Source organism: Nyctereutes procyonoides, unplaced genomic scaffold (assembly GCF_905146905.1).
Source record: "Nyctereutes procyonoides isolate TBG_1078 unplaced genomic scaffold, NYPRO_anot_genome, whole genome shotgun sequence".
Lineage (NCBI taxonomy): Eukaryota > Metazoa > Chordata > Mammalia > Carnivora > Canidae > Nyctereutes > Nyctereutes procyonoides.
In genome coordinates this window covers 56,028,537-56,042,889 of record NW_026575052.1, presented here as the reverse complement: position 1 = coordinate 56,042,889, position 14,353 = coordinate 56,028,537, and the positions used below count along the sequence as shown (strand labels likewise).

General features: G+C 52.6%; 1 protein-coding gene across 4 annotated transcripts in view; it reads right to left on the bottom strand.

Annotated features, from left to right (window-relative positions):
- Positions 1–5,836: 5,836 nt before the first annotated feature.
- Positions 5,837–14,353, bottom strand: part of PFKFB3 (6-phosphofructo-2-kinase/fructose-2,6-biphosphatase 3) — a 75,159-nt gene continuing 66,642 nt past the window's right edge. For 2 of the 4 annotated variants that reach the window (XM_055331483.1, XM_055331479.1), the window contains exons 14-16: positions 14,023–14,196; positions 12,599–12,621; positions 8,531–10,013 (exon numbers count right to left, since the gene is read on the bottom strand). In XM_055331483.1, the coding sequence (XP_055187458.1) occupies positions 9,971–10,013; positions 12,599–12,621; positions 14,023–14,196 (240 nt within the window). In that variant the 3' untranslated portion in view covers positions 8,531–9,970. The other 2 variants (XM_055331481.1, XM_055331480.1) reach the window with 2 other exon arrangements.

Here is a 14,353-nt window from a genome sequence, read left to right as displayed (position 1 = left end):
GGGAGGGCAATCTGCTTTATGCCATTTACCCATTTAGATGTTAATCTCATCCAAAAACACTCTTGCAAAACAACAACAAACAACGCCCTTGCAGATATAATATTTGTTTAATATCTGGGCATCCTATGGCCCAGTCGATACATAAAATTAACCATCACAAAGGTGAAGGGAAGACAGACCCAAAGACTGACATCTCAAATTGAATGGGACTTGGTGGAATTGGAGGGAAATATTTGTGATCCCTCCAGGGAGAGGAGAAAGTGGAGAGGTTTAAGAATGGAGGGCATGGCTCAGGATGGTGACAGTTGGGATGGCAATGTCTGGAGGTCATGAGGGAGGGATTAAGAGGTAAGCAGAAGGGTCCTTGGCTTGGGGAATTTGTCACCATGCTAACATCCTATCCTTTTCTTGTGGGAAATAAATGGGTGGCCAGTGAAAGGATTTATGCATAGGAATTGTCAGATTTCCACTCGACAATAAGGGGAGGGGGGCGTTTAAATTGTAAAAACAATACCTAGAGTCTCTAAAAAATGCAGTGAGCTACCACTATGGAAAACAACTGACAGTATTTGTTGGAAATTTCAAGTTTTGAAATAAAAATTAGAAATGTAGAAAACATATCTGTCATTACAAGACTGATAGTTTTTCAATGCTTCGAGAATTTTCTGACGAGATTAAAAGGATATTAATCTTAGTATATATGCTGCTGAAGCGAGCTTTAGAAGGATATCCATCAAAGTGATTTTTTAATATTACGTTTTGAAATGTGTCAGCATTTAGAAGATCTCTGTAACTCGGTGAACCAATGTTTTCCAAATGACCTATGTTGGATATTATATAATTATGCATGGCTGAAAAAAATCAATTCAAAGAGCAAGATCAACCAAATGAATTTTAATGTAACAAAGTATGAAAAATTCACTGATACCGTTGCAGATCCAACACCCCAACAAAATTTTAAAACACTATAATGTGTCCACTTTGGGTGTAGGATCAAAGAATACTCATGATTATCTGAAAAGGATATTAATATACTCTGCCCATGTTCATCTACATAACTGTATGAAGCCAGATTTTCATTATATACTTACTCCAACCCAAGCAATAAATATATCACAACAGATGGAATACCAAAATCAGATATGAGAATTAGCCCTGAAAGAGATTTATAAAAAAATACAAATGCCATTCTTCTCACTGCATATTTTCTATTTTGAAAATCAGTTGCTTCACATATGTCATTTATCACCTATAAGGAGTTTGTTATTTTAAAATAAATTATTAAGTACACGTCTTTTTAAAAAAATGTCACGGTTTTCATTTCAAATACACTACATATGGGTAGAAGAAATCCATATCAACAAGGGCTCTTTGGAATCTTTAGTAATTTTAAGAGTGTAAAAAAATCTTGAGACCAGAAAGTCGGGGAACTGCTGCACTAATTTATAGTGCTTCACTTGTTCTCAATTTAGAACATTCCAGTAGTAGCGGAATCCCAGCTTTAATAGAGAGCCAGGTTAGGAAAGAAATCCATGGGCGTTCACCGTGTCTGGAGTTAATCATTAAAGGAGGCTTCCCTCTGCTGGGTGCCCAGGAGATGTTTCCACCCTTGGGCAATGCACTCTAGTAACTGCTTTTGGGGTGGGTGAGGGATTGCCTTTTGTTTGCAAAGCAGAGAAACATGAACTGTGAAGGTGGGTAAACTTCTCAGGCTGTTTTAGAAAGAGTGATGGAATATAAAAAATAGTGAAAGGGGAAAGGAGAGAAAATGAGTGGGAAATATCAGAGAGGGAGACAGAACATGAGAGACTCCTAACTCTGGGAAAGGAACAAGGGGTGGTGGAAAGGAAGGTGGGCAGGGGGATGGGGTGACCGGGTGACGGGCACTGAGGGGGGCACTTGATGGGATGATCACTGGGTGTTATGCTATATGTTGGCAAATTGAACTCCAATAAAAAATAAAAATAAATTAAAAATATATTTAAAAAATAATAAAGAGTGATTATGGAAGTTGAGGATCTGTAAATCTATTCCCCTAAAACTATCTACATGTGTGTGATACGAAAAGTCTTTTCGTGTACGAAAGTCTTCATGTACACTCAGGAATAGGATAGCCCCAAAGACGCTGGTCTATAGGCCCTATTTGGAAGAGGTGAGTGGAGGAAAACACAGAACCTTAGACACTGGATATCTGGTCTTCAAGGCTCTCCAAGCCTCCTGAATCACAGGCCTTTAAAGAAAATCTGCTCTTCATTTGGATGCAGACAGACCTCTCCACAGCCCCAGGACACAAAAGCCAGCTTGCTAATTAACACGCAACTCGGCCCCAGTCTTGTGGTTGGTGACTCATCCAGCAGGGCCTTGCTCAGCCGTGTGGTTCTTAGGCTGCGTGATTTGGCAGTCTAACCAGCCTGGGGCTTACCCCTAGTAGTGGCTAGGCAAAAATCAAGCAGGATCCTTCAGCTCTCCTGGCCTCAGCCGCACCTCTATAAGGTGGGAATAACAATATCTACTTTGCATTTGAAGCACCTGGTGCGCATCATTAGATTAATAGCTATCACTTGGGTGCTTACTCCGTCAAGGTCTCACTTATAAAAGTCCCTCACAAAGTCTGAAAAGCAATTATGGTATTTCTCCACTTCTAAGGATAAATTTTGTCTACATTTAACACACCCAAAAGTTCAACTTTTTTCTTGCATTGGATGTGCAGATGGTTCATTCTGCTTTGTGTGAAAATCAAATCAATAGTGAATCTTATTTAAAAATAAAAAAAAATAAAAATTGATAGTGAATCTTATTTAAAAATTAAAAAAAAGATAGTGAATCTTATTTTTAAAAAATGTGGTATGAAGTTCTCCACTTTATGATTGAGAAACAAGTTAAAAAACATGAACTTGTCAAAGGCCACACATCTAGAACGTGGTGGGAAAAGAGATGGACCTGGGACTATCCATCTCCAAAGCCTGGGGTTGCCTGGTCAGTTCATCGCCCCAGTCCCTGAATTCTATCACACAGCCAGGACTTGGAGATGAACTGAGTCCCACCCACCTTGAGTGTCCCCTCTGTCCTTTACTCACCAAATGCAGTTGCCAAAATATCCAGGTGAGGCATCTTTTGTTCAGTGATCCAACATGTCAAAGTAGAGTTACTCTGATGCCTGCAGCCTGGAAAGAGCTTACCTGTACCCCCACCTGACCCCAGCATCAAGGATTCACTGACAACGCAATGTCATGAAGCCTGTTGCACAAGGGGACGCTTCTCCACTGAACCCACCCACCTCCCCACCACCATTAGGTTTCTTTCCTACAGTCTTTTACTTACAACGGTGGCTAATGACTTTGAAGTTAGAAGTATTTACATTGTGGAATCTCAGTGTTTCCTCTGTGGCTTCTTTTACAGCTTTTAAGCTTGATTTTTGTCCACCCAGTATTTACTTCTCCTTTTTAATAGTTTGATACTTTTTAACACCTCGCTCAAATGGATGGTGCAATACTATGGTCTAATTTGCTGCTGCTTCTCAAATACTGGACTATTTTTCTCAGTTCAGTTTATTAAATAATCCCAAATTAAAATATTCCCAACAATGCTGGTGAGAAAAATGTTAAAGGAGCTGAGGGCAAAGTGTGACGAGAGTCAGACTGGCTGGTTGCTCCCACCAGCAGGTCTGGACTACACGGGGGGAGCATTCAGCATCAGGAATGCAGGTCCTGCCCAGCTCCCCAGAAGAGTGATGCCACCAGCTCTGTTTACTCAGAGGTAAACCTCCCTGAGCACCCACTTGCCCACTCCCCACCCCTCCTGGGCCTCCCACCCTTTATGGCACAGTGCTATCTGCTACTTCTTGAAAGTGCCAATAAAATTCTTGGGAGGAACTCCTGCCAAGATAGATTTTGGATATTACCTGGGGATTTCCGAAATCTGAGCCATGGCTCCCATCTTCTGCTGATGACTTCTCTAAAGATCCTGACCATCTGACCACCAGCTGAGCACCACAGGGAGCATGATGGGAGGGAACGCCCATACCTCCCAGCCCGACAGGCAAGCAGCTTAAAGCCGCTCTGCTTCCACTGCTAACTCACTTTACTGTGGAAAGACCAAGGAGACATGGAGGGGACATTTTTTAACGGTTAAAGCCACCAACTCTAGGGTCCCAGATACCTGGATTTGAATCACTAAAATTTACCTGCCAACGGAAGGGCTAAGTTACCTTCATTAAGTCTCAGATTCTTCATCCATAAAATAGATGTGACAGTAACAGGTTTACCTAAGGGTCCCCGAAGATGGTTAACTAAGTCCTCCGCAATGTAGTGGTTAGTCCTTAGCATACCTTTATCTGCTCCAGGGGAATTCCTACTCTGGTTTTCAAGGTACAAAGAGGCAGAGCATGGCTTGTAGGACCTCAGTAATGAATCAATTTCCTTCTGGCATTCGCCTTCCCGCAGCTTTCTGCCTCTCTTCCCCCACTCACCCACCTGGTCACCCTTTCCTCAATATTTATTCAGTCATTATAGCTCTGGCCCAAGGTGACACACAGATGTATTCAGGAGATTGCCCAAAAGGTCATGAAACTTGCAGATTCCCATCACCTGGTAGGCCTAGGACTTTAAAGTATGCAAACAGGGGCACCTGGGTGGTTCAGCATCTGCCTTTGGCTCAGGTTGTGATCCCAGAGTCCTGGGATTGAATCCCACATCGGGCTCCCCACAGAGCCGGATTAATTCTCCTTCTGCCTGAGTCTCTCATGAATAAATGGGATCTTAAAAAAAAAAGTATGCATACAACCTCTTTTAGGACCACCTTCTAATTTCTTTGGTAGATAACCTAAGACATCAGCCCCAATCTAGGGGCAAAGACCCACATCTGTGAAGGCCACATCGCGAAGCCCTGCACCCAACACATAACGAGCACTCAAACATGGGCTCAGAACTTGAGAGGCTGGCCTGAAGCGTGGGTCAGGCCCGGCCTGCAGCGGCTGCCTGCACTCCCTGTTGCCAGCCAAGGCCCTTTATCAAAGCTCTTGGCCCCACCACGCTGGTTACAGATAACCTTGGAATAGAGGTGCCCAACTGCTGACTCCTGTTCTCTTCACAGCTAGGGTTGAGAAAGCGAAAGGGAGGCGGAAAGTATTATTTGGGAGCAAGGTCTATTTCTGGAGAACAGGGGGCGCCCACGGGAGAAAAGTCAGACCCAATGAGAGCACTGTCGGTCATCAATACTCTGTGTAAAGGAGATACTCAGGGCTGCCTTCCGGCCACTCACGTGTTCTCATCCAGCCCTCGACCCTGCCTGTATGAGAAAGTCCTCATCCGTAGAGACAAAAGTGCTAAAGTAAAATAACTTGCTCAGGAATAGTAGTAGAGTGACCCTAGAAGTTCGACTGAGTTTTTTCCCCAGTAGAAACTGAAAGGGCCACAAGAGGGTGGGGGGACGGCAGGGAAAGTGAAAGGAACCCAGAACCTAAAACCAAATGCCTTCCTCTAATTCTGCCTGGGGCCATCATGAGCTGCAATGCTTGCATGAGCATGCTTCTGTTGAATGGGCTGAAGAGCAAGGGTGTGGGAGGAAGGGAACACAAAACGTGGGGCCTCTGTATGTGGTGATGGGACACCCCATCAGTATGGATCTGTCAAAACCCATAGAACCCAAAGGGCACCCTACTGTAAACTGGGTGTTCTAGTCCACCAGGACCTATCAGGACCTGCATGTCCTGGTTAAAGGACGATGATGGATGGTAGGTCAGTCAAGAGCCCAGTGGTAGAAACTTGGTGCACTGACCACAAGTGTCACCACCACCACACCCCCCACACCCCCAGAGAAAGATCAGAGGTACACTTCATCCGCTTATTTCAACCAGGTATTTTATTGTTTCGGCAATTGCAAAATATACAAATTTCTGAAAAGCATCCCCTGTTTGAAAGCTGGCACAGCCTCATCCCAGGTCATTAATTCAGACAACATACAGAACACAGAGAAGTCTTAAGTCACACGTAAAAGGCCCCCAAACCAACCAACGAACAACTAAACCCAATCTATACAGCTTTCTATTTTCAGGCTCCCTTATACATATTAAATAAATAAATAGCACATCTGCTATCAAAATAATAAAAAAATAAATTTCAAGTATTACAAACGAAAACATCATTGGTGTGGTTGTGTCTCTTCTCCCCGCAAGTGATGAGCTTCGCCCGTGGTCTCAGGACAGAATTACGGGCAGGGGTAAACCCACCCAAAAACAAACTTATGCTAAGTTAACAAAATTGGTCCCGGATATTTTTCAGGGGGTGGAGTGGGGGGCAGGGTGAGAGGCAAGAGTCCAGAGCAGCAGGTGCCCCGTGACTGCAGCTCAAACACTCCCTCCGTCCAGCGCCTCAAGTCCGATCACGGCTTTCATCTGGACAGCATTCTGTTCTCTCAGAGGTCTCTCTCCTCGTCCGTGTTTGTTCTCTCGCCCCACCTGGGCCTTTACAGCCGGCTGTTCAGGATGTTTGCTTCCGTAGGGACCGACCTCAGCAGTCAGGCAGGGGGGATGCACCTGCACAGGGCCCCACCTGGATAGCTGGGAAGGGTCAAGACTCCGAGTCGGCTCCGGCAGCCAGCGTGAAAAGGAGAAGGCCATTCTCAAGAGCAGAGCCGCAGGCCCTTCTGTCAAAAACTACGACCAACCTACAAGCACGTGCTGGTGCACACACACACTTGCCGTCTGACGGGACTCAGGATGGTAGGAAAGGGAAATCAACCCATCTTCGGTTGCACAGGAACTGGGATACACGGACATCCTCTTGGGCAAAGTGCCCCACGGGGGAAGAATGGGGGGAGGATCTGAATGGCTCGGTGTGAACCCCACGGATGGGACTCTATGGTATCTGAAGCACACCCCAGGTTCCCACCGAACCCCAAGCAGGGAAACGCGCATCGTCCGGTTCCCACTCTGGATGTCCAAGCCCCAGCGACCCCGCTCCCAGCACCTGCCTTGAGACCTAGGAGGGGCGAGGCTGTCAGGCTCGAAAGCAGAGGGCGAGCAAGGGAAGTGACCTTTGGCACCAGCTTTTAGAGATCCTTCAAAGGGTCATTTGGACAAATTCTACCAGAGTCTCCAAATCCTTTCTTCTGGGCCTCAAGACACCTCCTCGTCCCCAGTCCACGGAGGCAGCAAGGAGAAACCAGCAGGCAGACACTACAGGTCTTCAGAACCGTATGTCCCACAAGCCCTGCTTTGAACCACCCCCCCAAAGATGCCACAGGAGCCACAAAGGCAAGCGAGGACATTCTCTTCTTCGGAATTCTGAGCAACCCGGCAGCGTGCCAGGTGTACAGCAGATGCTCCACAAAAATACGCAGGATTGAGCTCAGTCCCACCAGGAGACCACAGCCAGCCTCCTGGAAGTGGCCACAGCTGAGGCCTGGGCTGGGCCACTGTCCCCTCCCGGGAAACACAGGGAGGCGACAAACATCCCGGAAGGAAGGAGGCCGGACCCCTGATCACCTCTGCTCCACATGCTGGGTCAGCCTTGCAATGATCTGAACAGTGTGCTCCCGGGCTGGTGGACTGGGGTCCCCCAGAGCTCCCCATCGCGTGGGCAGCATGCCCCACTCCCCACGGAGCTCTGGCCTCCCGGGGCACCAAACCCAGACATCACCCAAGGTCCTCCAGAGAAGGTGCATCTCTCTGGCCTCGTGCTCCGCCACTTAGAAAGTGCAAAAGCAAGCAGCCCCCGGGGAGCCGCCTCACAGGTGCCTCGGTTCTTGCAGGATGGCAGCCCCAGGGCTATGCCGGAAAGATTATTTCCTCTTGTCTAAACGGCCAGACTGTCCGTCAGCATCTCCAGGGGCAGAACAGAGGCGGGGCGTGGGGACCCGCGGCAGGGGGCTGCTGATGGCACAAGCGCATCTGGATCACCGCCCCCCTCTCCACCTGCGGCCCCCGCCCCGCACCCGTCCGCACCCTTCCTTCGCAGGGCAGCGTTCCGGGCCCCGAGGCACAGAAGAGCCCTGTGAAAGTGTTCACCATCCCATCATCTTCAGCACCTGGGATCTAGGCTGCCTTGAATTTTAGGATTGTGGGGCCAGCGTCACCTCCCCAAGCTGGGGACATACCAGGTCAGGATCATAGAAACTACAACAAAACGAAACAGCATGGAGGCCAACGTCCCCTCCTGGGGAGGGGCTCGTCCCACTTCTTCCATGGCTCATTGTCCTTCCCAAGCCCCGTGGAGGGTCCGCGAGGCCAAGGAGAGCGCGGGGCGGGGGTGGCCACAGCACGGATTCCACGCATGTGAGCACACGAGGAGAGGCCTCCTGGGGTCTGGGCCGCCCCGCCGCTGGCGGGTGGGGGGCACGGTTCTCTGCGGCCGGCGGGCCCTGCTTCCACACCACCCACCCCGGGCTGGAAGCAGTCCTTGGGATCGCTGGCCTCGGGTAGATGGAAAAGCACTAACTAAGCGGTAGGAATGGAACTGGCATGGAAACCGACGGGGTTGCCTCAGTGGGTCCTGGCGTCGATGCCGCTCTGGGTGCCTTTCAGGTTCTGTTTCCAGGAGAAGAGAGGGGCAAGGAAGGGGAATTATTATTTACTGTCCACTAAGCTCCTAAACCCAAAGACTAAATGAAGCCATGCAGTCAAGACCACCCCCCTCCCTCAGACAAAGGACACGGCCCCAGAAGAGCGCCAGGGCCTAACGGGTGGAAGGAAGGGCAGGTGGGCTGCAGGAGCGTGGTGGAAGCTAGGCCCGGGTCACCGGGAGAGGACCCTCGGGGCAGAGGCCTGGCATCTGCCTCTAGGAGGCAGGGGGCAGCAGGCAGCTATCGTGGGTCGGGGCTCTGGGGACTGTTTGGAGCCCTGGGACTGCCCCCGCCTGCACCTGGGGGGCTCCTGCCGCCTGCAGAGATATGGGGAGGGGTGGGGGATGGCGCCTTCCTCCACAGAAGTGTAAGGACTCTCCTCCCAACGTGGCTCAAGTAGACCACACACTCCGGCCCCTGGAATCTTGGTTCCAGAACATGGGCTGGGCAGCTAGGACATGGGTGCCACGGGCTGGCGGGTGGTGACGGGGACAACCCCGGCGAGGAAGCCAGGCAGGGACGGGCAAGTGTTACTAAAGCTCTTCCTGTTCTAACAAAAAGCAACCGTAGCTGGAAGTCCTACCCCCTGTGAAGCCGACCAGTCTCAAAACCCCCTTAAAAAAAAAAAAGTGTTCCCATCAGCTGGGGACAGATGGCAGCTGCCACTGCCCAGCGGCGGGCTCTCTGTCCAACCTCAATCCACCCCACAAAGAAAGGAAACCCAATCTGGGAAGGTGCTCTTTCCCATCCCGAGTGTCTCCAGCAAGTCGGTGCGAAGGGGGCAGGGTTAAGGGGAGGGCGGAAGCCGGGACACAGACACGCAGGGGTCCAGGGATGGCGCCGGCCGGCTCCCCTGCCGTGCAGGACCGGGGACATCTGCAGAGAAGAGCCTCGTGGGAAGCACCGGGCTACGCAAGCCCGTGCTCAGCCCCACCCAGCCCGGGCCGCCCCCCGCCACGAGGACACCGCGCGGCGTCTGTGGCCGGGGGGGCCTCCCCGGGGGGCACCTGGCAGCCTGCACCCCGCCACTCGTGGGGGCTCCCGCCGCACCTGCCGGCCCGAGCCCGCCCGCACACCTCTCACGCCCAGGGCTTGGAGCGCCCGCGGATGATGACAGATGCAACAATGACACTGGGGACTGCAGGCACAGGCCACGTCACATCACTCACTCATGGTGCCCTGGCTCAGGCCATGTGGAGGGAAACGAGGAAACGAGAGAGAGAGGACCTCCAGACAATGGTGCGGCTCTTGGAAGACAAGTGTTCTCCGGCACGGGGTGTATGAGTCACAGACTTGACAATGGCCAGTCTTCACACAGACCGAGATGCCCTGGCAGGCTGAGATGCCATGACTCGGGGAGATGTGGGGGGGACGGGGAGGGGCATGCACCGAGCCATTTACCTTTCCAAGGTTAGTAGGGAGAAAACTTTGAGAAAATGTGACAAACAGTTCGTCTTTCAAGCATAGTGGGGGGGAAGGGAAGAGCATGTCAGAAAAGAACAGAAAACAGCTTTAGTAGGAGCTTCTTTCTCGTGTGCGTTTGAAACTTCAAAATCGAGGCCGCCCGACGGCCAGCCGGCCCCGGAGCACGGGCGCCACCCCAGGGGAGGGCTGCAGGGCGCTGCGCCCAGCCCGGGTGTGCTCAGGCCACACCCCAGAGAGCCCCAGGGGTCCCCCCGGCCCCCAGTCCTGGCGCTCTTGCTGCTCCTGAGAAGACACCCCGCCGGGCCCGTGCAGAGGAACTGGGAGGGGGGGGGTCAAAGTGCAGCAGGAGCCAAACCCCAGCGCCCCGGGCACTGCAGCAAAGCAGGGGGCGCAGACTCTCCTACACTAACGGCTCCTGCCCGCCCCGCACTCTCTGTGCCGGGTATCCTAAGCGCTGCACCTGCAGCGTCACCACCAAAACACCTCGTTACGTTACTGTCTCCATCTTGCAGATGAGAAAACAGAAGAGCTTGGAATGGCAGGACCTCGCCCAGAATTCCAAAGACGGACGGTCGGGTAGGAAAACCAAGATCCAAACCCGGCTCGGTTTGAATGGAGGCGTAAAACCAGGGGTCTGCGGTCTCAGACACAGGCTCACCCTCCCAGGCTGGGCTGGACGCCGGGACCCCGGAGTGGAATGCAGGGTGTGATGGGTCCAGAGGGTACATTTTTTGCTGACCTGGAGGGATTCTAGCCAAAGGCATTAGAAGCCATGGAGAAGGGGCAAGTTCAACCTTAGAAGGTCGGGGGTGGGACACCTGGGTGGCTCAGCCGTTGGGCATCTACCTTCAGCTCAGGGCCTGATCCTGGCAGGATCGAGTCCCACATCAGGACCCCTGCAGGGAGCCTGCTTCTCCCTCCACCTGTGTCTCTGCCTCTTTCTGTGTGTCTCTCATGAATCAATAAATAAAATCTTAAAAAAAAAAAAAAAGAAGGTGGGCGAGATGCCCAAGGGGGACCCTCCTCCCAGCAGGAAGATCTCTTTCCTGGCAACACCAGGCCATGAGACTCAAAAAGAAGAGGATATGCACAGATGCAAAAGTAGAAGGCTCCAAATCCAAAGGCTGATTTTCACGGCAGGGGAATCTCCTGCTCTAGAAGCACTCGGTGTGCAACGCCTGGGTTCCAGGAGGAACCAGACATAGGACAGTCCATCTTTAAAGACTGAATTTAACGGACAGGCCCCCGGTAAGCAAACACAGCCTAGGCGCAGAGGACAGCTGCAAGGGAGAAGCTGCAAGAGCTGAAAGGAGCACCCAACGGCTCTGGCCAGTGCCCCACGGGCCGCAGACATCAGGTGCCCGGGGCCAGGGGTAGGTGAGAGCACCCGGACTGTGCCCAGACTATGCCAGCAGAGGGAAAGTGGTCGGCCTTCAGGAGAAGGAGACCCAGGTGTGCTACTGACTAGCTGGACGGCCACAGGCAAATGCCTGACTCTGGGTCATCTGGTAAAAAGGACCAGAACTGCCCCCCATGGACCTCCTAGGGTATTTTAAGGCCCAAAGACACGGGCTATATGCAAACAAGCCGCATCGCAAAATAGATTCCGCTGCTGGTGGGGGCCCCTGATCCAAGCACGATGAAACAACCGTTTTCCAAGAACAAGCCACACTTTTAAGCCCCCAGGCTGAGCTCACTGAGTCACCCGATTGGCAAAAGGGAGGATAGGCAGGTAATGCCCTGAGGGGCCGGGGCAGGTGGGTATCATGGTGGCTGTTAATGGAACTCCAGGATGGAAGGCCTCAGGGCTCCTTCCTTGGTGGGGGCCACAGGAGCCCTAGAGACACTGAATTATCTAGCAGCTGCTCCAGCTGACGGTTAGCCAGAGACGCCCTGCAGAACGCCAGCAAAGGACATGGGAAACCAACAGGTCTGATTCGAATGCTGCACCCAATCCTGAACGTGACCATCACGGCTAAGCAGGTGCTGGTACAGGACAACCAGATCCACAGCCACGGTCCCCAAAGAGACCTCCCCAGAGTGCCAGGGTCCCAGAGCCCCGAGGGGAGCGGGTCTCCACTGGGACAGAAGGGAGAGGCTGCAGGGCTGCAGCCCCAACACCCACCCCCCCACCCCCACCCCCCAGAGCCTGTCCTCCTGTCTTGCAAACTAGGCCCTGGGTTACTTTTCCTTTCAACATGAAAAGCCTCTCCCTGCGGAGGCAGAGACCCTCAAAGACGATGCATCCGATGCATCGGGCATAAGGCGTCGACTGGCACCAAATTCTGACTCCGAGGGAAAAAGCAGACTCAGGTCTAGCCATGCCCTACAGCAAGTCCTAACAGTCACCAGGACCCCAAGGTGTGGGCAAGGAAGGAGCCAGCTGTGGCCAGTGGCGGCAGCAGGACGCACTGAGGGCAGCTGGGCCACATAGCTTCTTGGCTCCTTTTCTAAATATTCATGAGTCCCCTTCCCCCTCCCGCATGGTCATCTCCCTCTGTCAGATTTGACAGAAACTGTCCTCATCCCCCACATTTTATCAGGCAGGAGGCCACACTGGCAAGCAAGGAGAAACAGGTGCGAGTAGCAAAATTATTCAGAGAAAAATACTTACAAACAGGCTTTCCCTAGCAAAGGCTGCAGAGAGAAAAAGTGGAGAGAGAGAAGTGAGTAGAGGGACAGGGTACAGGCCCCGCGTCACTTGAAACCAGGACATCCTCTGCTGGGATGAGGCCCCATGGACCCTCCCCGCCCAGCACCACCCAATGGCTTCCAGACTTCCTGAGGATTCGGGTGGACCACCCCCAAGGGCTGTCCTGTCAGAGTCGGGGGAGCCCCAGCCGCGCGTCCTCCGTGACCTTGCAGACGCAGCCCCGGCCCAGGCCAGTCCGGCCTCGGAGTGTCTGCGACAGCAGCCTCTCAACTTCCAACTGTGCCCGCACAGCAAACGCCAAATGTCACCCACAAACCACTTCAGTCCTCGGTTTTCACGCAAAGACACGATAAGATCCCACAGCTGGCGCCCGTGGCGGACATCGATGTGTCAGGGGCTCAGCACAAACCGCCCCACGTGACCTGCCTTTTGCAGGAGGTACCATCTCTCCCTGCCCCCAACCCACAGATGGGAAAACTGAGGCCTGAAGAGGTTCGGTGGCCTGTCTGAGGCTGCCCGGCACTGTCCCCCACGACCCAAGTCCAGACAGCAACGGATTTAAACACGCCTCCAAACGCGGGTTTGCGGGCCCCAGCACTGAGCTCCTACAACCAATCTGAGATTCAGCCTCTGACATTATCTGCAAAGGGCCCGGACACGGTGGGTGGAGGTGAGGGGAGATCTGGAGGTGGCCCCCAAATCTGTGCCCGGGAAACTCCCAGGTCTCACGTAGTGGCAAAGATTCCTAGTGGCCACTGAGAAAGACGACTGCTGCTCTTCTGAAAATAAATCCTAGCGCCCAACAGCCAGCATCTTGCAGCTTTTCATCTTCACAGCAAACGGCACAAGGGAAAGCTAGCTGGGGTTTTTGCCTTTTGGGGTCTTTACTACGTGGCGTGAGGTGGCACCCGTGTCACGTGAGAAGGCGGCTCTACCCCGGCTCTGGAGGAGAACACGCTTTTCCCTACGACAGGGAATGTGCACGGGGGCATGTGAGGCAGATACTCGGCCATCGGCCTGGGACAGAATAGGCGTCCTCAGGCCACGTGTGGCCGGTGACCCAGCTGAATGAAGGGAGGTTTGTCGACTAGGGCTTGTTCTTCGATTTCGTGTGACAACAGAGCATTCGGGAATGAGAGTGGGGCGCAGACGCTCGGGAATTTCTTCTGCTCTGCCCAGTTCTGCCCCGTGGAGACCGGCTCCTCAGACCGGCTGGCAAGGAAGGACCCCAGGGTGCACGACCTCGGGGACACACCCCCACGCTCCCCCCCTCCGCCCCCCGCCACCGCCCACACACGCAGGCCTGGGTTTGCGGCCCCTGCGGACCCCCGGGCGCTCTCCTCCCGACCCACAGTGACTGTGAGAGAGGAAAGGGGTCAACGCACTTGTCCGGGCAGCTGCGTGGGCACCTCCGGGGGCAGGCAGTTGGGCAGGGCAGCGGAGGTGGAAGCCACATGCTCCTCAAAGCTGTTGATGCGAGGCTTTTTGGTGGGCTCGGGGCTGGCTAGTGGGGTGACACTATTGCGTCTCATGAGCGGGTTAGGTGCCTTCTTTGCATCCTAAGCGAGACAAAGACAAAAGAGAGAAGGCGACAGTTACGAGGAGTGGGGCGGTAAATAAGCCAAAAACAAAAACACCAAAAAAAAAAAAAAAAAAAAAACCTCAACACCAAACAAAACACGTTTCTCTGCTTCTGGATTTTACAGACTCAAGACT